Source organism: Telmatherina bonti, assembly GCF_933228915.1.
Source record: "Telmatherina bonti genome assembly, chromosome: 10".
Classification (NCBI taxonomy): Eukaryota; Metazoa; Chordata; class Actinopteri; order Atheriniformes; family Telmatherinidae; genus Telmatherina; species Telmatherina bonti.
This window is the reverse complement of record NC_136628.1, coordinates 18492412-18519809: the sequence shown is the minus strand read 5'-3', so window position 1 is coordinate 18519809 and position 27398 is coordinate 18492412. Positions and strand designations below refer to the sequence as shown.

The following is a 27398-nucleotide window of genomic DNA, read 5'->3' as shown; positions in this document are numbered from 1 at the left end:
TTTCAGATGATTACCTAAATGTATATATTAAAATAAAGAGGCTTTAATAACTTTAAAGAAAGTCCAGTGTAAGTTAAGTTTGCCCTATTATTATTTATGTATTCATTTATATATTTAGTCTAGGTCTGTTTTAGGCCTATCAGAATGTCTGAGGCTGTAAGATTTCTGTACAAACGATTAAAGAGAGCATTGATGGCAGGTTTATTTAAAAAAATAAGTGTATGTGCTACAGGTTTAAAAAGAAGAATTGAAAACATATGCCAGTTTCTGAGAATTAAAGCTATGATTTATGGGAATTAATCCGAATGATGAAAAATAAAACATGAGATGCAGAATTAAAAAACAACGCAACAAATTCAAAGAGAAAAACAAACAAAAAAGCAACAAGCATCTAATCCCCCCCCCCAAAAAAAAACAAAACAAAACAAAAAAAAAACCCTCAAATGAAATCATGTGCAGTCTCGGCCCCTGCTGAGTTTTAAGACTCGTCTTCAGCGCGCGCTCATGAGTACTTGGACGATTTGTTTAATGTCCCTATTAAAAACAGAACGACAGCACCACCTTGCGTCTACTCAGTGGAACTGCACCCCAATGGTTTATCAACAGCTAGGATCCGAGTTGTTTCATACAGTAGATAGATAGATAGATAGATAGACAACTCAATCATATGGCGTCACTTTATGGTACAAATTTAGCTCAAAATCCTGTGGAACACAATGATTTTTGTGTTCTGTCCCTGAATTGACACCAGAAAGCAGATTGCACTATAAAAACTTGACATATCACATGGTAATAAATGCTAAATACCCTAAAATATGTAGGTACTTTTTAATTTTAGATTTTGTTAAAGGGTCAAAAGACCTCATATTGGACTTATCTGATCCTTTTTTCACAGGTTGGGTCTTTATGGGTTATTATAATTTGTTCCAGAAAAACAAAACCCAATAATTCCATTTAAATCCTAACAACTTTCAATTAAATCTAAATTCTTGATTGTCTTCTTGTCATTATGGGTGCTCAGTGACACACATTAACATGTTATCTCAGGATAAATAAAAATCAGCTATCAGAGTGGATGGTTCATTTATTAGACATTCACATTTTTCTAAAATAATCAAGGCAATGCCAGAAATCCAGTTAAAGACCATTTGTGGTACATTTTAATAGGACATAACTGGAGTTTAGAGCCAAGTTTCAGAGAAGGTCCCACATCTGTGTACACAGAGAAAAAAAAAGAACCTGTAAGTAGTCTCAGAGATCAGTCCTGAATGTGATACTTCTTTCTAAGATAATTCTCAAAACGTCTGTCAGCCAGAGGCAGAAGCATTGTGCAGCTGTGTGAAAAATGCATTCAGCAACTATAATCTGTTTAGAAGAGAGCTACATAACCAGACACGTTCAATATCTGCTTGTACTTCTAAGCTTTGAATTTCACAAACAATGTGCAAAGTTTTCTGAGACGTAAAGTCAGTGTTTCAGATGAGGTAACAAGATTGATGCCATCAGAGTCTAAAAGGTAGAATATTGTTTCTCCTGGTTGCTCAAATTCAGTGGAGATTCAAGTTAATGACTTATTTATCAACAAATACTGTAACTGAATGTCTTATTTGTCCACTGCAGTCATGAACCTTCTTTTGCCATTTATTAGCAACCAAATTTGGAGGAAGTGAAAAAAAAATAAAAGAAAACCTTGAGCAAACTGTGCATAACTTGATGGAAAGGATAAAAAACACACAGTAAAGCTCTTAAGAACTAAAATGAAAAATGCCTACTGCTCATTAAAAGGAGTGATATTTTATAAACCTGTTGGCACAATAGTTTAGACAAATAGGCTAAACAGTCACTTGTGATTTTGATATAAAATTTTACTTTGAAATTCAAATTTCATATAACACCAGAATGCAAATTATTCACTGTTTCAGTGTCACCGTTACAGTCAAGGCTCGACTAGAAACTGAACTTAAAGACAAGTAAAAAATATTTACGTTCAACTGTCACAGACAGTATGAAGCGATAAAAACTGTCAGTTCATAGTTTGATGAGTAACTGGAACCTCCCCAGTACGAGGTAAAAACTGAGTAAATACACGAGGACTCCGCTGCTGACGAGCTCCCACTCTGATTATTATTTAATACTGCAATGCAAATTTACATACAGCTGCCAATTGATCATCAGTAATCACCCCACACATTCTCCCTTTCAGGTGATCTCTCTGTATGACAGCTGAAAAGGTCAGAAACACAATAAAAATGTCTATGAAGCCGTTCAAACATCTGAACTCATTTCAGACGAGTTTAAATCAAAGTCTGTGGAAAAGAGTTAACAGAACAAAGTTGTATACAGAAAATCTTTATGTTCACCTTACAGAGGAACATGTGCAAAATACAAACTCTACATTTTCTTTGAAAAAAAAAAAAGAAACAAAACAACACAAAACAGCACTGGCCAGGTTTGATCCTACATTGATCATGTATTCATTCTCAGCCCTGCAGCCAACACTTTCTAAAGTCAAGAAAAAAGTCATTCAATGTAATAAGACTTTTAGTAATAGTGATAATAAGTAATACTGTTGAGGGTTAACTAGTACAACTCCAGTCCTACAGCGCCATGCTGATCCCACTCCTAACATTAGAGGGCACCAGAGTGATCACACCAGCTTAAAGACGCGTCATGCAAACTGGAGAAGCAGTAACACTGCTTGCTCTCCGATCAGAGGGCTTGCTTTCCACATTGCTTCCCAGTCACACAAGAAGCGATGAGGAGTTCATGCCCTGATCGTTTAAATGTATCAACACTCCTTCGGTTTAATGTAGATGCCACACAGAGTAACATTTCTATACATTACACACAAAGAGGTTGGGCCGTTTCCTCGTACACAAACATCAGAGGGTATTTGGTTGCTGACAGCCACAGAACAGCTTTGGAGCATTGCTAGTATAAATGACATTAGTGCAAATAGACAAGAAAAATGATAATAAAACAAAATTAAAAGTTAAAGGAAAAAAAAAACTGTAGCAAGATTAAAGTACATCAAGGGCAGAAATAAATTCTGAGAAGAGTGGCAGCGTGCAAGCTCTACATACAAGCGTGCATCCGAACTCAGCATCCTCAAGTTTCAGTCTGTTTTTATACAATTCTCAACACATTTTTTTTTCACTTTCTTGCACCATTTGCTAAACACAAGAGCTACCTTTTGTTGCACACGCGCATATGTGTGTGTGTGTGTGTGTGTGTGTGTGTGTGTGTGTGTGTGTGTGTGAAAGCCCAAGCAAATATGGGGGACAGGAAATGGCTTGCTGGTAGTAACATCTTATGAAGTGAAGTGACTGAACAGCAGGAGAGTACCGATGGTCTCAGAAAAGACAGATCTTTGAAGTGATTGGATAGAGCAAGATGATTGGCTCCTGTCATGAACAAAGATCACCACTGCCTCACGATAGGCTGAATGCATATGTAAGTCAGCTATGCTTAGGAGGATGAATGCTGATGAGTACATAAATATAGTCAAAAAGCAGCAGTTTGGGCTCCATGTGGACTATAAACACCACTTTCTCACAATACTCAAAGTTCAAAACAAACTTCCACCATTAATTTCCTTCCTCTGCATCCCTCTGCCTTCTCAGTCCTGCAATATGTGGTGTCCAATAAAGTATAGTAAAAATCACCGTAAAAATAATATTTCTGTAACAGCAATACAAAACTTTGGCAATGAGGAATAGAGACACTTTTTTTTTCTTTTTGCTGGGACCAGCCAAACAAGTTTGATTCAAATATTGAAGCAAAACAGTAGCGAAAGCCTTACAGACTAAATTAGTCAGCTCTACCATTTGTACCCACCAATTTCTTTACACAGCAACAAATGGCTAACTACAGCATGTATCCTCTGCTTAGCACCAGGCTTCAGGTCAAGCGACAGCCTCATGGAACAACATTCAGTCTGTTCAGTCTTAGTATTCACGAATACAGAGAGCCACTTTAATCCATTGTAGAAAACTAAAACTGTTCATCCAACTCAACCATTTATAGACTTTTATGAAATATTAAGACTGTCACAGTTTAAAATGCAACTATCAGTCATCCATGGTTCAAAGCTATCTTGACCTCTGATCCAGTCTTCAGTGAGTCATGGCACACACCGGACAACAGAGAAACCCAAGCTGTACAGCACTGACACAAAGGCTGCACAAAGAAAGGCAGGAAGGACCAATCAGTACATTAAATATCTGGCAGTAATATGAGACAAAAGCATGAACTACTAGATATGGGTGAAAAACTCCACGTCTTTAACCAAAAAAACAACAACAAAAAACGTCATGATACTTCATGTAAGATTTCACATCGTACGGACATGAGATAGAACTGCCAGTTGTCTCTGGGATTACACAAAGGCATCCTCTCCCCATGAAGCCAAAACAAAACAAATGCCTGCGAGTTAAACTGGATACATACAAGAGGTCTGAGACAACATTACGCAAAGCTGTAACCACTGTCATGTTTCTCTTTAACACTAAGCAACCACGGTCTGAGCAGACTGACTGGAACCTGTTCCTTTCAAAAGGAATATAAACAAGTTGGGCTTTCCACATGATGGTAGAGCCAAAAGCTGGGCATGTAGAAGATAAGCACATGAAGTGTTTCGATTTGTGGATTTGGCTTTTCTCTGTGCATGCATGTATTCTGTGCCCGTCAGCTGGTTTCTCACAGGCTGCATGGAGGTGGACAATGTTCCTCAGAATGGCAAGTGGGCTGCTCAGAAAGTGATGACCCCTGGCTGTCCAGTGGGGACACAGAGTATAGCTGTGGCTGAGGCTCAGGCTGAGCAGGTGTCACATCTGGAGGGGTCAGTACCTTTGAAGACGAGTGGTGAAAGATAGAGGGGGAAACTTTGTGGGGGTGAGATGGAGGTGTGTCTGCTCTGTCAGAGGGAGAGGATGAAGACAGATGATCTGTTGACAACTGGTTCTGATGTGAATCAGTCACAAGCTGATGGGAGGGACAAGAGGAAGATGATGATGGAGGTGTGACATGGTGCAGAGTAGCAGAAGAAATAAAAGAAGCGGAGGATGTTTCTTCAGCCGACATGACGGGTCCATTAGCTCCCTCCTCCTTTTTAAATGATCGTTCCTCCTTATTGGCTGTGGCTTCTTCCTGTCCTGCAGGGCTTTGATTGGCTTCAGGAACATCTTGGTTGGGAGCAGTGCTAGTTGGTGATTGGCTCTTGAGTTGTGAATGACAAAGAGGACATGTTTCCTGGACGTACAGCCATTTCTTCAAACAGCCGGCATGGAAAAAATGACTGCATGGAGTGATCACGGCACTGTTCATTTCCTGCAAAGATTCAAATGTGACATGAGCGTTACTTTATAGCAGCTGCTTATCGTGTATTCACGTCACAAAACACAAAACTTTGTATACCTGGAAGCAGATAGCACAGATGTCATTGTACTGCTCCAGCTGTGCATTACTTGCTGTAGGGAGGCTTTTGATCTTGTTTACTGCGTCTCTCCTGAGCAGGAAGCTCTGCCAGCCCAGCTGGGCTCTGAGCCAAACGTTATAGTATGAGTGGACCAAGATGATGGTGCTGCCCATGACACTCCACTCCCCAAATACAGTCTCTGATACACCATAGCACACCACACACACTGCAACCTGCCAAGGTAGGGAGAGAAAAAACAATCAGTGGCTTTTATGATGCAGCTTTTCTTGAAATTCTCTTCAATGCGTTTGTGTGTGCGTGCACGCATGTGACATGTACCAGGAACTCCAGCAACCTGTAGGTCCCATTGACACAGTAAATGACCTCATCCATGTTTTCCACTGGAGCCTTGCGAAACTCCTCCACCATGAAGAGAACATAGATAAGCAGAGTACCAAGAACCTAGAGGTGACAAAGCAGTGTTTTATTACGATTCAATTAAGAACATAATCATAAAGTGTATCGTTAAATGAAGCAAAGGCTGCATGGTCTGGCACATTGTATTAATATAAATAAAGGAACATCAAACAAAATGTGTGCAGACTAAGATGTCAAAACCATAATCATTATTATTATTAGTCTAAAGCACTGAACACAAGACTTTGGTGGTTGAACTCATAAAGAAGAAAGAAAATAAGTATGGTTTCCATTCATCACATGTCAACATGTCAAGGTGGTTTTTGGCAATAAAGATTGTAGAATTTCTCTAAATGTCTTCATAAGTGTGTGTACAGGTGAAAAAACAAAAACAACAATAGTGACTGTTTCTGTATTGAGTGATAAACTGCGTCAGAGAGGAGCTTTATAAAAGCAGTCCACTTCTCATCTAGCTTATGTATTACCTGCAGGGAGGTGAGGATTGATGATGAGATGATAATAAGAAGCCAGAAGTCCATGTGGAAGAACTGACAGATCATATAAGCCATGTAGGCTGGAAAGATCAGCAAGAAGAGGCACAGAGACACTGCTCTGAAATGTTTCCATAAACTCCTACAGCAGTAGCAAAGGAGAAAAACAAACAAGTTCATTTGTGTCAACGTGGACATTTTACTGACAGCAATTCATTCAGGTCACAATCTCACTTCCAAAACATTCGCCTGCCCTTCAAAAATGTCAACTAGCTTTACATTTAGTGCCAAAATGCCAAAAATATGAGCCTTCTCATGTTTCACACCAGAAAATTATTATGGTTTCTGATTGGTGACTTAATGGAAATGTGTAAAAAGAAATAAAACAAATACATCGTGGATTTGTCTTACTTGTCTCTGGAGGCCCCCAGGGCCAGGACTATGGGGTCTGCAATCTCCAGCATGGACTGCAGGATGGAGGCAACAACAATGAAGAGGATAATGGAGAGAAGGAATGCTCGGTGGATGACCTGCAGCTCTATCAGGCCTGTTTGGACAGCAAGGATCAGCAGGGTGATACCCTCTGTCATTCCTCTGCATAGAAAAAAGAAAAAAACAGATGTGATTGAACATGCAGACATATTAAGATGCGCTGGGCAATTCATAAAAAATGAATCTAAAACAAGATACAGAACCGATAAGCAACATAATCTTGCTCATGTCAATTATTTAAATAATTTGTCTTGAAAATAAAAAAATTTAAAAGGAAATGCAGGAACCAACCTGTGCATGGTGTTATCATTCATAAAAGCTCTGTAGCCTTGCAAGTAGAACTTGCAGAGAGTGAGAACTCCGAGTGCGATGAAAGAGACCGTGAAAACCAGACCCAGGAGAGAGTATGGTGTACTGCAACACTCTGCAACACTAAGGACATCGTTGGAGGACAGAACAGAACGATGAAAGGGGAGAAAAAGTGAGAGAGTATGAACTACAAATAAGGACAAAGACGTTTAATGTTTATACAAAGGAGGAATCACTAATAGGAGGACACTTGTACCAACAATATATCCTTTATAATAAAACAGTGAAACTTTTCAAAGACGCTGTGGCCTTAAGCATCATGATCCTTTAGATGATCTATATGTTTTATACCCAAGTCTACAGATAATAATATACTGTAGGGATGAGTGAAAAAGAGATCTGTGATAATCATGAGACATGTTCAGTTAATCCAACCATCTACCCATTCTTTAGTCTACTAGTTGGTAGTAATACACCTCTAAACTGGGGGCTAACTACCAAAAACCAAAGCAACAAAACTAATTATCACCATTAAACTCTATATTTTGATAAAGACAAACAATGACGTCTTAAAAAGATGATTTAGAAAGTAATAGTCATATTATTTTAGCCATACAAGCACATCTTAGAATAACTTTCAGTGAGTTTTACCTGGTAAGAAAGAGGAAAAGGAGCCTCTCCCTTGAGGTAGGCTGATCTCTGGTGCTAAAGTAGGAATAGATCTGCAGAGCAAACAGCAGGAGCCAGAAGCACATGAAGAGGACTGGAAGGACCAGCTGGTTCCACAGAGACATACCTAAAGCTAGAAGACCATACACTTCTACCACCTGGGAAAGAGAAATAAAGAGGTACAGAATTAGAAAAGGCCCATAAAAAATAGGAAGAACACCCAACATTATTGGCTTTACACATATGGAATCATATCAAATAATATTTCAGGAATCTTTTAATAAGTCAACACTTTACACATGGCTAACTTATTGTTTAAACACATCCATTGTTGTTACCTGTGCCAGCTCCCTGTATGCAGTTTTAGCCAGATTATATGGTACCAGTAAGTTAGAAGCCAGGAAGTAAATGACCTCCAGGCCTGTGAAGATCATGGAAAATTTGTTGATGAAGACAATGGTCTCCAGGGGTACGAGACACAGCCTAGCCACGAGGGGGAGGAGGTGTGCGGAAAAAAGCCAAATCCTCTTGGTCTGCATCACACAGGAACACAGCGTACACACCACCAGCTGGCCTGAAAGACGATGCATGTACACATAAAGATGTGCTTATCAAACCAAACTTCACAGAGGGATTCGAAAAAAACTTTTTTTCGGTGTGCTATTAAGTTCATTTCCAGTTGCACAATAGTTTCATCAGATTATCCAATCCAAAGAAGTGGCACATGTCAACTGTAAAATACAAAACATTCACACATAAAAGGAAATTTATTTAATCCCTCCATCTCTCTCTACTACAGTTTATTTTTGTAAGTGTTATTTTCCCTCTCTCAGGCTTTCACTGGAACATCAACTCAGCAGTCTATTTATAACATCGGAGACCCCGTCCCTTTTCTATAGTAAGATGAAACCAGTTCTCATAAACCAGAGACACTGCACATTTTTTCCATTTAAACCAGCTGACATTTAAAGAAATTATTTGCCTGCTGATTATCAGTCAGTTTTACTTCAAGTGACAAGCTGATATCTTTTTAAATAGACACTTAAAAGTTTAGCCGAGACATCTTTAACAACACTTTAGATGCTGATCTGTTTAGAGTACAACTCTAACACAAGGTCCAAGTCTGTCCTTAAAAGGGACAGACGGACCTGTCCCTTTAAGAACAGAGGCTGTTGTCATTCAGCATGGAGTAAAGGTTCATTCCTTAAATTTACTCTACTTTAGCAAAACAAGTCCACAAAGATGTATGAAACTTATTTTCTACAGTTAGTTTTTAAAGTTTAAACATGTGAAGAGGAAAACTTAAATTAGGAAGGAAAAATATAAATAAATACAAAGAGAAAAAGATCTATGGCAACTTAAGCATCCTGCATCTGCCTGGGTCTGTGCAACTTATAGATTATTGTGCACATGTTGTCATGTGTGTAATATACCTATGAGTGCTGTGGTAAATCTATTCATGGAGAGGGGTTCCAGGTAAATGGGTCCTTCAAAGCCAGAATCCAGTTCGCTCCGAACGTAATCCCTGACAAAGACAGGTCAAAATGCTTAGTACACAGGCAAATTTATTGTAAGCTCTAACATAACAATGGCCTACTACAAAAGAGAAAATTCTCACTAGCAGGAGTCAGAGTTTGTGGGTTCATAAAATTAATCAGACAAGGAGAAATTTTTATAAGACAATTTAATTATTCATTAATACAGTAAATTCTACTGCATAGCTACTGACTAAAATTCTAAAAACAAATTTAAATAGTAGCAATTATTTGTTTTTTACATGCCTGACGGTATAAAGCCTTTCAAACTAAAAAGACTGGGCACCAGAGGCTAGATGAAGGCTTCAATGTGGGGAGAACAATTGTGTTTCCACAGAACAAACTGATTTTTTTAGGCTAGGTTAGGCTTAAAGGGAAGTTTTGATGGTTATGGTTAGGATACGGGGACTTCTATGCACTGAAATGCACTGTGTCACTGAAAAGTCCCCACATGTAAAATTAACCTTACGGGGGTGTGTGTGTGTGTGTGTGTGTGTGTGTGTGTGTGTGTGTGTGTGTGTGTGTGTGTGTGTGTGTGTGTGTGTGTGTGTGTGTGTTAGCACCTTGAGACTTGATGACCAGCAAACAGCAGCAGGGCAGTAAGGACATATAGGTAAAGTTTAACCAGGTGCTGACGAGGCAGAGTTAGGAGGACCAAGCTCAGGATGTACCCTACAAGACAGTCATACAGAAAATAATTAGAAAAAATACATTTGTTTTAGAAACCCCTGTACAATTACTGGTTACACTTTGTGCAGTTTTTGTGATAAAAAAATAGATCTAAGTATAAAGTATATCAGGCAATGGCCAGATACATCTTTTTGTAGGTAATCAAACGGGTCATTGTTACAGCCAGCCTTACAGTGCAATGCCTGCTACCTAAAATCACACGCAGAGACCCTTCAGTGCATAGAAACAGTTACTTTGGTTTTACTGCCTTACTCCTCCTTATTTCGGTAAGTCCACCCACAGTGCTCATCAGCACATACCAAGCGTACTGGCTCATGAAGCAAATGCAGCCAAGTTTGAGAGCACTCACAGACATGTAACAATACAGACAATGAAAACTCACCACTATGCTTATTGCCACTTTTCTAGCTCGGCAGTGAGGCTGTGATATTTCTTTATTCGTGGAGTACTAAGATCTGTTTTTATGCTTCATGTCTTTATGATTGCAGAAAACAAAAGCAAACAAAAATGTAACTATATTCATTGGGCAGCATTTAAAGGGAATTTTTGCTATGACAAAACTGCCATTCAACCAGTCACTTTTTAACATACAGACTGGGATTTAGCTGCTTTTTTTCCCCAAAGGGATCTAAAACTAAGTTTTTATTTTTGCAAAAGTTCAGATCTATATTTTCAAAAAGTACAAAGCATCCTTATATTACAATTATCTGAGATGTATTAATACAGAAAGAGTTGTACAGTACAACAACCTATGGATGTGTGCGTTACACCAGAACTTACCTACATAATGCAGGTAAAGCGCCAGATATTTGTACTGAAACAGAGGGTTGTTGGAAAGGCTGGAGCGCTGGATCTTCTGGAAGAAAGAGCTAACATCCCAGCGGTACAGGACATCCAGCAGCATGATGCTGGGAACACGGAGACCCACATTGAGCACCGCTTCTACACGGTCCTTCACTGCCATGGCTTCAGGATAACCTCTGATCAGCAGGCAGAACTGACCACGAAGAAGAGATGTTGATAATGGGTGCTCTGTATGGAAAAAGGGAACGCAAATGACAATTGGGTAATGGAAATTTAATAGGATGGAATTACAGAGACTGAGGGCAGGAAATGACAATAAGAAGAAGGGGATAGGAGGAAAGACCACACCACATTTATCCATCAACAAATAATTGGTCTTTTTGATTCTTAAGGTTCAATCATTCAATATAAATACTGTCTTAATGAACAGGGTATAAACCCCAACTTTAATTTCAGCTCTGTTGAATTATGTATTCATGAGCTCAGTAGCTGGAACAGGTAACCTACCCATTACTAGGCCTGCCACGGTAACAAATTTTGCCATTCCATTAATTGTCTCAGACATTATTGCAATAAACAATAATATTTCGCGAAGCGACTTTTGTTGTCATTTTCAACTAAAACAACAACAACGCAATAATAATGCAAGTATACTCTTTCAAAGATCAACATACTTTAATTTCTAAAGAACATTTAGCTCGATGTGCAGACGAGTTTATGCTCATCCAGTCCCCATTCTGTTGAAACAGATCAGGATTTCTCCTGGGATTTTAAAAACATGGTTATCTGGAACATATGGTCTCGAAACACTATGTAACACTGCTGGTCTATGGCCAAGCTCATATTAGAGGACGTGTTTGGACTTTACCAAAGGTGGAATGGTAAAATTGAATGTCTGATCGCCTTCAGTATGTCATTTCTCATGTCATTGCAAAGTTGTGGAAATGCTGTTTGTAACATTTATGTTGTTCCAGGCAATTCATACCGGCTGTGAAATGTTTGCAACATTTTTCGAAATGTTGTCTTTTTAACAATATTAAAGGGCAGCATCGCTTTGGTAACCATGCTGCCTGAGTGCACGCCATTTTGGCCTCCTGTTTGTATTCAATCTGTCGGATTAACACCCCAGTGATCGTGGACTGTTGGGAAGATGGAGATAAACTGGCTTTTTTTCCCAGCTGGGAAAACTGCAGTTGATGATTGTGTTTTGAGAGCAGATGGAAGCTTGTTGTATTGCCGTGTTTAGTTAATATTGTCTTAAAACAAATGCGGCACTCGCTCACTCTATCATCCAAAGTGAGAGAGTGAGCGAGAGAGAAAAGAAATAGAAATGAAAATTATTGTGTCCGGCAAGCTCATTGCGAGCATTTTTTCTTATCATGCGATTAATTGAGTTATTGTGACAGGCCTACCAATTCAATCAATACAACGGGAATATGACATGTGATAATGACAAAAAAGCCTTATTTAAACTAGGGCTGCATAATTAATCGGATTTTGATCATGATCACGATTTTGGTGGCCACAATAAATAAACCTGATCGTCAATGATATTTACATTCAAAACGCGACCTCTGCTGCATGCGTCTCTGATCATTCAGGTTCTCAACCAGTAGTTTGTCAACCACCAGAGAGCAAACACGTGGTTAAGGCTTCATTAAGCTGCCTAAAGACCAAGTGCACACATCTTTTACCAGCAGCCAGTTAAGTATCGTTGGACTGGTTGGACATTTGAGGTGGGCGTGGTTATATATATATATATATATATACACACACATATATATATATATATATATATATATATACATATACATATATATATGTATATATATGTATATACATATATATATGTATATATATGTATATATATACATATATATACATATATACATATATATACATATATATACATATATATATGTATATATATGTATATATATATACATGGCAAAGATGATAGATAGCAGGGGTGGGAGAAAAAATAGTTTCAAATAAAACTTGGAATTTTTTGTTTTACAATTGTTAAATAGCTTTTTTTGGTCAAAAAACTATATATATTTTTTTATTTTAAATATTTATATGTTTATATGTTGCCAGATGGAGAAAAAGTTACTGCTTGTCTCATTCAGAGGGCGAATTGTTTCTCTTCGACTGTCTATTAACATGACGTTATATCAGTTTTTAAAAACACTTAAGCAGAAGACGGAGAATTACGGACAACTTGTAAAAATGTGCAGAGATAAATCCTCCACTATTACATTTTAAGTAAAACATGTGGACACATTATTAAGTGAAAAACATAGCTGGACACGTCGAGAGCTATTAGTAAACTCTGTAATGCACGCCGTGTACTGCGGTAACACGATTACCGTTACTGCCCACCCAGCTAGACACTATCCTGAGGTAAATGCAAAGCTAATAGCTAAAGGTACGGCAGCAGCGAGGCAACTGACACTCAAACCAGCACTTCTATACCCAGTTCTAGCTTTTGAAACAAGACTATAAGTTCAAACAGCTGGTTCAGATGTATTGCTTCTGAATAAATCTTAAAAACTGTTTTTTTTGTTTAGGAAATCTGGTTTGTGATACAGTTTGTAAACTTGGTCATCATTCAAATTTTTCCCATGGTCCGGTGTTTAAAATACAAAAAAAAAAAAAAAAAAATCAGCAATGTTTGAGAATCGCAATTTAAATTGATCGGCATCGAAAAAAAATTGAATCTGGAGAAAAGCATACCGTCCCAGCCCTAATAGATAGTTTCTTCTATGAGTTGTAGATGGTCTTAGAAAGTTAGTTAAAGTAAGTTAGTCTAATGACTATGGAAATTCAATGCAATCATTCCAAGAGAAACACAAAAAAACCCGGACAAACTTAAGAACCTGAATTTGTTCAATCTATATTTAAAAACCTTTGCTGGTTATTTTATACAGTCAATATTTTCAAGAATCACTGTGGAAGATGCAAGGAGCCACTTTCATCTCTGGAGCCGCAGCTCACAGATCCCTGAGCTAAAATAATAAATCTGAGCAGCTTTTCTGTGGGCCAGTTCCTTTAGTTTTCACCTTGTCTACTGGAAGTTTACCGCTCCAGCGGAACGGTTGCAGTGTCTGCAGTTAACCATTTTCTCTTTCTTTCTTCAGCGAACAAAGTCTTACCCCATAAACCCTGTTTGTACAAAAAGTTAAACTTGCTATCTTGTTGATGTTTCCAGACTAAAATATAGGCTGTCTAAAATCACAACATGCTAAAGTAGCAAAGGTAGCTCATTTTCCATTAGACTTGCAAGTGCAGGTATTTGGTAAACCTGTGTCTGAACTAGAAACTAAGAGTAAAAAAAACAATTTCGTTGTTGTTCTAATGTAAATATTTCATGAACTGATTCTGCATGAATACATTTTATTTTGCATAATACTTATAATTTGTAGACATAGGACCACGAAAGTGCCCTCTTTGGATCAGTGGGGTAGAGCAGGGTATTCAGAACATGTCTACCATGTCGATATCAGAGTTCGATACTGACATTGGATCAAATAAGTCCTAACTCTGGTTTCAATGAGGGGTGTGAAGTGTCCTCATTATATTGGGGGGGACACTAAGGAAGTGATGCCATCACATACATATATGTAAATCCAGTAATGGACTAGTTATTGTAGCAACTATCTTTCAAACATCATATTTCAGAAGTGCATGTAAGCAGGTCATATCAGATGATTAAAATGTATCTAAATAGTATGAGATTGGGCTGGGCAATATAACCAAATCTCATATCCCGATATAGCTCATTTTATCTCCCCATAACGATATAAAGAAATAATATAAAATTGTTTGTGTGATTTTGTGTGAATCATCAGTTATTTGTCAGATGTGCTTGGCAACAGCAGTAGTGATCTCCTTTTATATGGAGGAACTATGGCCAGATGACGTTTCACGGGTAAAAGTCTGTTGCAGCATTTGCATCTTGAGCTTATTATGAGCGCTTTTGCCACCACTTGATGCAAATTTTGCTCGTCGAATCTCTATTCTTTGTCCGGATTCTATCTATTGTTGGGACTGTGAGCTAATCGTCGGTTCCACTTCGGTCTTTTTATATCCAAACCTGACCATGCAACAGAAATTTCACCTCTTTTAGGAACAAGCTCATCGGTTTGGATTGGATGGTCATCTGTTAGTGAATTACCCTGCTCTGAAATGTGTCCGCTACTGTCTTCCTCCATGTTTGTTTACGTATTATAGTGTGCATGCCATAAAGCACATCTTGACATAAAATGCTCCTGTGAAGCACCTTATTGTGGGGTTAACGTTTGAGCCTTATATGAAACGCTAGAAAATGTCTATCAACCAAAGGATATATATTGTCATATCACCCAGCCTTTGTCCCGGATATCCAATTTTGATGGCCATGCAAACAGCCTCAGTGTTTTAAATAACAGATATCCAAGAATGCCTTTCATACTTAAGAAAAAAATAGTGTGACATAAACATCTGTAAATGAATAATAACTAAATCAGATTGAACAAAATTGAACTAAATCAGGCTATTTTGAATGGAATCTAATCGATTCAGAAAATCTGTGGCATTACCCAGCTATAAGTTTTAAGTTGTTTGGCTGTACAAATCACAGCAGAAAACACTATTAAAACAAGGACAGTGTGTACTTTTAATTAAGAAATGTAACATTGATATAACTGGACAGGACTACATGGACAATCTCAGGGTTTCATTTTGTAAACAGTACTATATATTGGTATTGGTATATTGGCTGTAAAATGTCAGAAACAAGTTCACACTTGTATTTTTTAACAGTTTTGGGGGTGTTAAAAACACTAAACGCTACCATAAGACACTCATCATTTTACTGCCGACTAGGTTCAAACCACAAAGGAATGCAGGAAATGCCATGTAGCTCAATCTAGATCAGGCTTTACCACCGGCATACCATAGGAATATTACACAGTTGTTTCAATGCAGAAATGCTTCATCTATAATTATGCTTTGCATAGTCAAATCTAGCTGTCAATGGCCATACAATCTTATGGCTTTCTGTTTCTGCCTTGCACATAACAGCCAAAAGCCTTTAACTTATAGTGGTAAATCAGAAAGAACTATGATAATGCACTACATGTTTTAGGTGTTTTCAACAGATGTGACTGAAAGGTCAGGTTTGACAAATTAAAGGTCCTTGTACAACCTTGTTTGTTTTTGTTTTTTTTCCTATTCTGTTTTTTGTTTTTCCTATTGTCATGGCGGAGTATTTAATTACAGTGAATATTTGGAACATTTCCATGTATGCCTATTAAAGCTGGTCAAACATGAGCCATACTGCACAATACTGCCCCCACGATTTCTGGTAGAATTGCTCAGTTTGCTGCGTTTAACTGTGTTTTAAGTAGTAAGATCTCTGAAAACATACTAAAATGTGAACAAAATTAATACGGAGGACAGACAGACGGTTCTGTCTATGTACATATTTAAAGTTGAACAAAAACGAGGCATATGGTGGTCCTGATGGTATGACATTGCTCTCTAGGATTGCTCCAGGACCACACAAAGTGTGTAAATTGCACATCATTAAACATTACATAGAGCCTAGCTACAACTACACAGATGCATTGCTGATTCCTTTACAACAGATTGTAACAGCAGAATATTGATTTGAACCCAATGATCAAATTAAGGCTTTTATCACTCTTTGAACTTGTAAATAAAATCAAGTAATACCTTCATATAAAACAAAACAAAAAAGATTTTTTTTTTAAAAAGTCTAAATATAATCATCAAATGATGAAAAGCTTCTCATAGTTATAATCTGTGACTCAAAGGCAACCTGATTAGATTGTTTTTGTGTAGTTAAGTAATTCTGCTGCTGCTTCCATGACATACACACTTTTTAATCATGTTTGAAGACTTACTGCAAATAAATGAGTTATCAAACAACTATATGAGTTCAGTATGACTAAAGGAAGTTCACAGGTGAAATATAATTTCCACTTTTTATGTTGTTTATAATTAAACTAAGTATTCACAAGATCCCAGGTTTTTTTTCTAAAAATCTGCAGTTTTGCAAATATGCTGAAACCCTTTCACATCTGAATTCTGAAAGGTACTCATGAACCCATTTAAAGAGAAAGAATTTTTAATACATTGCTTGTGATTATCCAGCAATGTTCAAAACAGTTCATTTTACAACACAATTAAGCTAGGGTATGCTTCCTTAAGATGTCATTTTAAAGTTTAGTAAAAAGCCCCCTAGGGCTGGGCGATATGACCAAAATCTCATATCACAATATTGCTCATTTTATGTCCCCATAACGATATACATAACGATATAAAATTGGTAGTGTCATTTTGTGTCAGTCATCAGTTATTTGTCAGATGTGCTTGGCAATGGCAGCAATGACCTCCTTTCATCTGGGGGAACTATGGCCATATGACATTTCACGGGAAGCGCCTGTTGCAGCATTTGCGTCTGGAATTTATTGTGATCGCTTTTGTCACAACTTGACGCTGCCTTTGCTCTTTATTCGGTTCCATGTCGGTCATTTTTATATCCAAAAAGAATCCATGCAACAAAAATTTCCCCTCTTTCATGAACAAGCTCATCGGTTTGGGTTGGCTAGTCATCTTTTAGTGAATTACTCTACTCTGAAACGTGTCTGCTACCATCTTTCTCAATGTTTGTTTTTATATTGCAGCTTGCACGCCGTAAAGTGCATCTTGACATAAAATACAGCAGTAAAGCGCCTTATTGTGGCATAAACGATAGAGCCTCATATGAAACAATAGACATTTTCTATCGTCCAAACGATATACACTACTCACAAAAAGTTAGGGATAATTGGCTTTCAGGTGAAATTTATTGAAAATGCAATATGTTCATGCTACAGTGATATAATATAAAAGTAAGACATTTAAGTAGAAGGATGCACTACTGATTTCCTCATCTCAAAAAATTCATTCAACACAAAAGGTAACAACAATGGTAGTTACACCACAACAAAAAATTTGAACGTCTCAATATCTGGTCATGTGCCCTTGAGCATCAATTACAGCTTGACAACGACGTCTCATGCTGTTCACAAGGCAACTTATTGCCTGCTGAGGCATGGCATCCCACTCTTCTTGAAGGGCAGCCCTCAGGTCATTGAGGTTCTGGGGTGCAGGGTCTCGAGCCTCTTCACAACGGCTCAGCTGATCCCACAGGGGTTCAATGGGATTCAGGTCTGGAGAGAGTGCAGGCCATTCCATTTGAGGTACACCAGTCTCCAACAGCCGTTCCCTGATGATGCGGCCTCGATGAGCAGGAGCATTGTCGTCCATGAAGATGAAATTAGGCCTGTGCTGTTCATGTAGGGGCACAATCACTGGATTAATGATGTTATTCAGGTAGTATGGGCTTGTCACTGTACCATTCACAAAGTGTAGGGCAGTTCTGTACCAAGTGGACACCCCTGCCCACACTGTAACACCGCCACCACCAAAAGCTCGCCTGGTGACAACAGTGGCTGATGCATAGCGCTCTCCCTGACGTCTCCAACATCGTTGCCGGCCATCATTTCTGCTCAGTGTGAATCGACTTTCATCAGAGAACAGCACTGAGGCCCACTGGTTCCTCGTCCAGCGTAAATGCTCCCTGGCCCATGCAAGACGATGATGCCTGTGCCTGGTGGTGTGGTCAGGTACCCATGCAGGTCGTCTAGCACGCAGACCACGCTGATGTAAACGATTTCGAATGGTCTGACGTGACACTTGAGTGCCTCTCACCTCTCTTAAACGTGCCTGGAGTTGAGTGGCATTCATCATCCGGTTTCTCAGGGCAGTGTTCACAATGTAGCGGTCATCAGCACGGGATGTGGCCAAAGGACGTCCACTTCTAGGCCTTTCTGTGACTCTTCCAGTCTCTCCATATCTCTGTTGCAACCTGCTGATGACACTCTGTGACACTCCAAGCTCAGTGGCCACTTCTGTCTGAGAACGTCCTGTTTGAAGCATCGCAATGGCAAGGGACTGTTGTTCCATTGTTAGGTGTCGTCTTGGTCTCTTGATGTCAAAATGTGAACAGCATGATGAGGACAACTGTTTAAACACCAGCTCTAATTGAACCAGGACATTTATTGGTCAATTCAAGGATCACACACCTGCCGTGATTTTTGCCGTTAAGCTCCTTGTTAGAGAACAGCAACTTGTGCAAAATTTATTGAAACATTTAACAGTTGGACATGTGCATTTAAAAGCTTAGAGAAGATCACATTAAGTTCACCTGTACAGGTTTGAATGCATTTTAGGCTTGTTGTGAAATTTCACCCAAAAGCTGAATATCCCTAATTTTTTGTGAATAGTGTATATTGTCATATCATCCAGCCCTAGTTTCCACTGTCTTTACACTAAAGTGAAGCTCAAGACCCTTTCAAAACCCTTAGTGTTTCTCACAGTTCCCACCCTTTATTCTGCCTGCAGCACCAGGATAGCATCCTGATTACTTACGTAACTGAATTCACTGGACAGAGATCACTCTGCAGAATCCTACATTATATAACATGGCTATGCACTGCTGTATTTTTATCTCCTCTAATCCATTATTGGTTACAGTGAATAGTGTTAGAGAACTTGGACTAAATAAACTCAGATATAATGTGAAATCATACAGCAGTAAGGCTACGTGATCTATGTATGGTAAAATAACCAAAACTGTACTGTAATTACTTAAACTATGGTTTTCCCTCATGCATTGTCACAACTTATATATATATATATATATATAGATAGATAGATAGATAGATAGATAGATAGATAGATAGATAGATATAGATATGCACATAATAAAATGAGTAACACTTTTTGATACCTATGACAATAAAATTAGAATTAGAATACGTATTATATGGATAGTAGTACTAAAAACTTGACAACTTTGCTTTGTTTTGTGTTTTTTTTTTTTTGCTTGTTTCATCAGTTAAAACAAAACACTGTAATTTTTTCGGTACTATCATATCAAAAACAACGAAAAAATGCAAATAATGCATAAAATCCCAGTAAAAAACAAAATAGCCACAATGGACTTTCCCAATGTTGTAATTGTAGACAATATTGTGTTTCTCCGGCACCGCAAACGTAAAGGATAAGCAAGTGCTGCATGGACTGATGTACGTGCCATGAACTCTAGTAACCCCTCCGTCTCGACGAGGAAAAAATCTTTAAGCTTTGCCGCAACAATAATAGGATGTTTGTTCCTGAATTTTGACCGAATAAAAAGATAATCAGTGCTTTAGATGTGACGACGTTTATTAAAGACGCTATGACCAAGTTTGGTAGGTAATAAATACAAACATACAGCACTGTGTGTACATGCAGTGTGGAGCTGCACCGAGCAGACAGAAGGCGCAGAGCCAACAATTACAGCTAACGTAGTTAGCAAGCAGTCAGTTATCCATCATACTATCAACGTCAAAACAAACTTCAGTAAGTATCTCTGAAACATTTACTTAGCTATAGTGTTGCATATTGTTGGTGTACATATAAAATAGTTTTGAAAAAGCTTAAACTTAACTCATTTGATTAGTAAAACAACCCGCAGTAGCTTGTGTCCATCTGAAGCGGAGCTAACAAGCAGCCTCCTGGTAGACATCCTGAGCTAGTAGCTGCAGCTACAAACCAACACTTAAAATAACAAAAAAGAGAGGACTTACATTTTAGGGTCGGTGTTAGCACTATGAACAATAATTTCGGAGTGCCTTGCTGGTCGTTTATCGACCATTTTAACTCGGAACCGCCCAAGATAACGGTCCTACAGATGGATGCACTTCACGGTGAAAAGACGCGGCCCATCCGTTCATCCTTCCTGGCAGCCATTAGCCGTAGTACCGGAGGATGCACTGAGCATGCGCAATAGTTTGTCCGACTATATCTTTTTGTCCTGAACGTTTTATACATAGGCGCTATAATTATTACTTACTTGCTTGATTTAATTATTACTTTCACTGTGGCCTGTTTAGTCCTCACTTTTATAAACTGAAATTGTCATCATATTCTATAAAGTTTAAGGCGGAGATATTGGATTGCTTTAATGCATGCTCAGAGAAAAGAGTTGAGTTGTTTCTAAAACTCTTGATTCACGGAAGGAAGAATAAGGCTTGTAATATTACATATGATTGAAATTTCTTCATTGTTACTTTATTTATTTTTTATTAGTAGTAATAGTGGTATTGGTAGTTGTAGTCTTAGTTTATAATGATATTAAGAATAATATGAAGAAGACTATAAAAAAACAATCAAACAAAGAAAAACTTATCAGTTTAAATAACATGGAAAAAATTCTGTCATATTATATTTGTGCATTTGATAAGTCTTCACTGTGTTTTGGGAACATTTTAAAGATATATTTAATAGTTTATTGTATATTAATTTATTCTTCATCAGTAATGACTCAAGTAAATTTCCCATATACTGCCCTGTGTTGACTAATATTTATTTTTGTTTTGAATGTCATATTTGGGTGCGGAAGGGATTTATTTATTTATTTATTTATTTATTTATTATCATTATTATTATTATTATTATTTTATTTTATTTTATTTTATTTTTCTTTTTTATTTTTTTTTATTTTTATTTTTTTATTATTACATTGAGGAAAAAAAAGTATTAATCTTTTTACCAAGTTCTTTTGGTGCTGTTTTTCATAATCGTGCAGGGGAAAAAAAATCTTCAGACACATGTAGAATTCACACAGCAAAATTTTTTGTTTTATTCTACTTCTTTTCTGCTTTTGAAAAGGTTAGCTAATGTGACATTTGCTGAATGTGTGATACGTTTTGTTTGCCGAGGATTTTTAAAGGTAGATTGAAACGATTACCCATTTTATTTTTATTTCGATGAGAAACGGTCACTATGGCAACAAAATTTATTTCTACGTCACTACCGGAAAGGCTCGGAACTCGGGATGAGCACTGTGCTCCTCTCGATGAATGAAGCTGAACCACAAACTTCATTCATTCATTAACCATTTCCACGAAATCTAACAGTGGTTGTTTAACATTATATATAAACTTTCTCTGACAGGTAAGAACACCCAAACCGCTGATGTTAGCTTGCTAATGTTTTCCGGTTAGCACAGTATTCAGTGTGTTTACATAATTGCTAGTCAATGTTAGCCATCCAATGCTAAAAATAGTCATGGGCAATCAAAGTGCCTTTTCTGGCTAGGTGTCATTTAGCCATCGTGTATCAAAATATCCAGCTACAAACAACACAATAACAGCCCTGACGTCGTGTTTTGATTTATGTGTTTCTCCACTTGCTACTTGACGTGTTTTGTTTGGAGCTGCAGTCAGGTACAGTGTGGCATCCTGGCACTTCAGCTCTTACTTTGCCCATTGCCCTATCTTTACAAGGTATGCTTATGCATGTTTGTCACTGTTGTAGGAAATATTGGCGTAAAGGTGTGTACCTAAAGGACTGTGCGCGTGTTCATCTGATCTAAGCGGGAGCTGCGTACATGTGTGTGACGAGATCGTGCAAGTCATGTCGGTATCAGTGATCATAAAGTGGGGAGGACATGAATACTCCATCAGTTCTCTCTCAGAGGAAGATACTGTGATGGACCTGAAGCAGTCCATTAAGACTTTGACTGGGGTGCTGCCAGAGAGACAGAAACTACTGGGACTCAAGGTCAAAGGTAAGAGGGTCCCACTGACCCAAGTCTCCCAGTTTGGTAATAATAATGTGTTGCCCAACACCGTGTAAATAATGTATGAACACAAAGCACTAAAAAATTATGTGCATTTTTGCTCGATTTGTGTAAGAATCCTATTCTGATAAAGACAAAAAACAAATGCAATCAATAAAGTTAATACCACTTCATTGTTAGTAACGTTACTGCCACTTTATTGGTAGTTACCCTACCAATAAATTGGCCCTAGTTGATGTTTCATGTGTGTGACAATATTTCCGTTCATTGTTCTTTTATCTTCTTGATGTAATTTGTCTCCCCTTGTCTGCAGGCTAAATAGAAAGAAAAGAGAAATAAAAGGCTTTTCATAGTGTTTTGACTATTTTTCAAGTAATTTTCTGTTTCATTCTCACCTCCAGGTAAACCTGCTGAGGATGAGGTGAAGCTGGGTTCTCTGAAATTGAAGCCTAATACCAAAATCATGATGATGGGCACCAGAGAGGAGAGCCTGGTAGGTGGAGGGGTGAGAGTGGACAAGTTTAATGTGACCATGATTGAAGGTTTCCAGGAGCTGCTTTGCTAACCTTTGCTTTGTGGAACATAAGCTAGTTGTTAATTTTGAGGTTTGAACAAAAATTATATTGGCAGAAAGAGAAACCCATGTTTTGGACTTAGACCTTTTGCTTGGCGATGATCTATTAAATAATCATCTCACATGACTTTTAACACACTTTTCAAATGTGCATATGTTTTGTGAAGGAAGACGTTTTAGCCCCTCCCCCAGAGAATGACGATGTTGTCAATGATTTTGACATTGAGGAGGAGGTCATCGAAGTGGAGAACAGGTGAGATATTTTGACTTTGACTGTACAGGAATGTTACAATTATAGAGAGGGTGTCAGGAAGTAAATATCTGTCTGTACATGTGTGTGTTATTTGTCTTAAGAGAGGAAAACCTTGCTAAAATAGCCCGTAGAGTAAAAGATTACAAGGTGGAGGAACTGAACCCTCCCAGAGAAGGCAAGAAGCTGCTGGTGTTAGACGTGGACTATACACTGTTTGGTGAGTTGTCTGATAGCTATTTTACAACTTTCTGGGTTGTGTTATGTTATTGTTGTAGTTTTTAATTTTACTTTTAGACCCTGTGTTAGCTTACAAGCTTATCTTCTGCTTGTCTAGTATTGCACACCGAATGGATTCTTTGTGTTTTTTAGATCACAAGTCATGTGCAGAAACAGGTCAGGAGTTGATGAGACCGTACCTTCATGAGTTTCTGACAACTGCTTATGAGGACTATGATATTGTCATTTGGTGTATGTATCTTTTTTCTTCTCTTGTTTATTACTAACACAGAAAACTGCTTTATATTTGACTTCTTCTGTCAGTTAATTATTTTCCATTTTTAGCGTAAATGGTCACCTAGTTCACTAAAAACCAAAGGAAAATGCATGTCTGATGCTTTATTAATGTTCAGAAATCTTCAAATAAGTATAATGTGTAAAATAAGTTGCCGTCTTTGTCCTGGACCTATTTGCTCTTTTCTGATTGGATAAATATGTGCTTCACATTGTTGAAAGGAAGCAGGAGCTTTAAATGGGTTGTTTGTCTTTTCCTTTTGTTTCCTGATCCATTGCTTTATTAATCTGCTCATTCTGCCTGCAGCTGCTACAAGTATGAAGTGGATTGATGCCAAAATGAAAGCAAGTATTACACTTCCACTTTCCTTTTTTTTTAGCTGTCCCTTTTTTTTTTTTTTACCATAAATGTCAGCTCAAGAAAATTCACCAAACCATTATTTTCCTCAAAAGCTGATTCCAGTTGTACTTCCCTTGTTGTGACTCCAACATCTGCCAGCGTGAACTCTTACAGTGCTGTTCTCTTTGTAGCCAGAAGGTGGCAGTGTTAATCAATTTCACTTGTCTGTTGGTGAGCTTAGACTGTAACACTACTCTCTGCGTGTGTGTGTGTGTGTGTGTGTGTGTGTGCGTGCGTGTGTGTGTGTGTGTGTGTGTGTGTGTGTGTGTGTGTGTGTGTGTGTGTGTGTGTGTGTGTGTGTGTGTGTGTGTGTGTGTGTGTGTTTAGGAGCTGGGAGTGACAGACAACCCTAACTACAAGATCACATTCATGTTGGACAGCGGAGCCATGATCACAGTACACACCCCTAAAAGAGGGGTGGTGGAGGTGGGTACACACATGTAAAAATGTTAACTTGTTTTATTTCTTTTTCAAATAGCTGCTTGTTTTTTATGTTTTCAAATTAATCTCTCTCTTTAGTATTGGATTTATTATTATATTGTTATAATTTTTACTTTTTAGACTAACTGCATTGGATGAGTAGTGAAGATAAACTTGATAAAGGGAAGAATATCTCTTTGTTCCTTTTGAGTTACAACAGTAGTTCTGTGTGTATCAGGCTTGTCAAGTGTCAACGCTCAGAGCTGTGTTGTACATGAGGTTCAGATTTAGATATGCATCGCTTGCTTTTCTTGTTTTGTTTAGAATATAAAGAGCTCTCCAAAACTGGAGGAGCGACTGCGTGATGTGTGAGGAATGATACGTCGGATCTGGGAAACGGCGACTCATGCACACATGCAGGCTCTTTCTGGTGTTTTCAAATAATTAGTGAGCTGGTGAACACTCTGACAAACTTTTGTTGGCATGCACAACCCAGGTGAAGCCTTTAGGAGTGATATGGGGGAAGTATGGAGAATTTTACAACAGGAAGAACACCATCATGTTTGATGACATCGGGCGAAACTTCCTCATGAACCCACAGAATGGACTAAAGGTGGGTTGCCCCTCACGCATTCTTTTCATCACGGTTGTTCACACATTTTGCTGAGGTTTAAATGAGTGTGATTTTGTGTTAGATCCGACCCTTCATGAAGGCCCATCTCAACAGGGAGAAGGACAGGGAACTGTTTAAACTGGCTCAATACCTCAAAGAAATAGCCAAGCTTGATGACTTCAGTAGTCTCAGCCACAAACACTGGGAGAGGTAGGTGTGCATTTGCTTAATTTATGCTTCTTAACTGTCTTAAAGAAGCGAAAGTAAATCATCTAAAAAAAAATCCAAAATCCATTTAACATCCCTACAGCCTGTTAGAAAGGTGTACTGAATTTGCCCATGTGTGTGTTTGTGCAGGTACCTATCTAAGAGGCAGCCCCACTGAGAAGAAACAGCATCATCCACAAACACTTGAGCTGGACACAACCTTCTCATCTTTCAGTTTTCACTCACAGAATGCGCACACACATCTGTTAAGTCAAGTCGAAAACTTTCAAGCTCAGGACTGACACAGACTTCCCAATTTATATCGTTGCATGTTCTCTCCCTTGTCTTGGATTTTTTTTTCCCCCTCACATTAATCTTTTGCAGTTACCCCAGTGACAGATCCTCATAGTGTCCAAGGACGGTAAAATATGGCGATTCTGACCACACAAACTCCACCCCATCTGCATCAGCTCATGGTCTTCAGTCACGTGGCGCACATGTGTTCAAGTCCGCAGTTGCCTGATCATTTACACATGCTTGGTCTTCCAGAAGGCTGTGACAAGAATTTCACATAACAAAAGACTGGAGTTGATTGTCGCTTAAAACAAACAAAAAAAGAAAAACAAGTATTGTTATTGTGGTGTAGTTATCAAACCTGTTTGCTATACCATGAAAAAAAAATATCATTCTGCTAAAGGTCATCAGTTTATTTCAACTTCCTCTGCAGGAAGTTGTGAGTTATATATCTAGTATCAAAGTGCAGTGGGATGGAAGTCTTTTTCTTTTAGCACTGAACAGAAGCAACATACGCAGTTCAACATGCAAAAATATGCAATAACCTTTAAAGCTACTGTGAGAATTAAATGTGCACATCTTGGTATTGGTTTCTAGCTTGAATACTCCATCTAAACAGCTAACTGTAGTGCATGTTTTGACACTGGTATGCAGGGGTCATTAACACTGGCCTGTGGGCTGGAGGACGTGGTACATTTCTGAACTTAATGTTTACAGATGGTTAGGTTTCCATGACTGAATTATTGTTTGTGTATATTTGCCCAGAAATGAATTCCTATTGTTCCATGCATGTGATTTTTACATGCAGACTGCACTGCATTGCCGCACAAACACTCAAACATGGGTATGTTTTTTGGAAACAGAAGTGAGTAAATTCTGTCTTTTCTGTATGAACTGTGGGTTAATTCAATTTTCTGTGGATGAAAGATCCCACAATATTTTATTTACTTTATTGTCAACATCCTTCCCCAGCAGTGGACGAAGAGGGGAGGACAAACTTTGACAAGTCAACAGTTTATCTCAAAACAACACTCCTTCCTTTTTTTTTTTCTTTTTAAAAGAAAAACCCTGAACTGCCTTTTTGGGGGGGTTCACATCACATCCCTGACATCCAGGCTGTAAATAAAACAATAAACATTTTTTGTACCCAAGCTGTCTGTTGGCCATTTCTGCTCGAGTCATTCAATACAAGTGACTAAATGTTATCATCTTGTCCAATTATTATCTTATTACAATTACTTGTATGGTTATTATTAATGAAAGGACAGCCAGTAAAGTCAAAGAAGATGCTTAAATTTTTTATTATTTTCTTTTTTTTTAAAAAAAAGTTATTAAAGATAATTACAAATAAGTTACAATATGAAGAAATATTCCTTTTATATTTTTTCATCACGCTGGAGAAATGTTCAAACAAGAAAAATACAAATATGTTTTAAAAAAAATGCACTATAGTTCCACAGAGGAAACTTTATGAATGATGAATAAATACTGTACATGTATACATCCACTTCACTTTGTGCATCATTTAAAAAAAAAAAGAGAAAGAAAGTCAGTCCAAGCTTTCTTCTTTTGTGGCTGCAGTGCAGTGATGGTCCTCAGCACGTCACGTCATTTTTATTCACTC

At 38.0% G+C, this 27398-nt stretch overlaps 2 protein-coding genes across 2 annotated transcripts; one reads left to right on the top strand and one right to left on the bottom strand.

The window, feature by feature from the left end:
- Positions 1-1171: 1171 nt before the first annotated feature.
- LOC306761143 (RING finger protein 145-like) lies at positions 1172-20648 on the bottom strand. The gene is made up of 12 exons (XM_079247240.1): positions 20507-20648; positions 10800-11051; positions 9893-10001; positions 9228-9319; positions 8133-8368; positions 7777-7952; positions 7108-7248; positions 6736-6918; positions 6319-6466; positions 5756-5878; positions 5416-5649; positions 1172-5328 (listed from the first exon to the last, which is right to left on the bottom strand). Exons 2-12 carry the CDS (start codon positions 10981-10983, stop codon positions 4699-4701), a joined length of 2256 nt encoding a protein of 751 aa, XP_079103366.1. The 5' UTR covers positions 10984-11051; positions 20507-20648; the 3' UTR covers positions 1172-4698.
- A 1097-nt stretch (positions 20649-21745) lies between these two features.
- On the top strand, positions 21746-26871 carry ublcp1 (ubiquitin-like domain containing CTD phosphatase 1). Its single transcript, XM_079248218.1, has 11 exons — positions 21746-21875; positions 22239-22491; positions 22905-22996; positions 23245-23330; positions 23432-23547; positions 23700-23798; positions 24148-24185; positions 24568-24666; positions 25157-25273; positions 25356-25483; positions 25631-26871. The coding sequence occupies exons 2-11, from the start codon at positions 22338-22340 to the stop codon at positions 25656-25658; spliced, it is 957 nt and encodes a 318-aa protein (XP_079104344.1). The 5' UTR covers positions 21746-21875; positions 22239-22337; the 3' UTR covers positions 25659-26871.
- The last annotated feature ends 527 nt before the right edge of the window (positions 26872-27398 follow it).

Excerpts from the sequence above, each read along its gene's own strand:
- LOC306761143 (XM_079247240.1), bottom strand. The coding sequence starts at position 10,983 with ATGGCAGTGAAGGACCGTGTAGAAGCGGTGCTCAATGTGGGTCTCCGT. Across the intron at positions 10,002-10,799 it reads GCTTTACCTGCATTATGTAG|GGTACATCCTGAGCTTGGTC; the intron begins GTAAGTTCTGGT and ends ACTGTCTTGTAG. Across the intron at positions 6,919-7,107 it reads AATGATAACACCATGCACAG|AGGAATGACAGAGGGTATCA; the intron begins GTTGGTTCCTGC and ends TTTTCTATGCAG.
- ublcp1 (XM_079248218.1), top strand. The coding sequence starts at position 22,338 with ATGTCGGTATCAGTGATCATAAAGTGGGGAGGACATGAATACTCCATC. Across the intron at positions 24,186-24,567 it reads GGATTGATGCCAAAATGAAA|GAGCTGGGAGTGACAGACAA; the intron begins GCAAGTATTACA and ends GTGTGTGTTTAG. Across the intron at positions 24,667-25,156 it reads CTAAAAGAGGGGTGGTGGAG|GTGAAGCCTTTAGGAGTGAT; the intron begins GTGGGTACACAC and ends TGCACAACCCAG.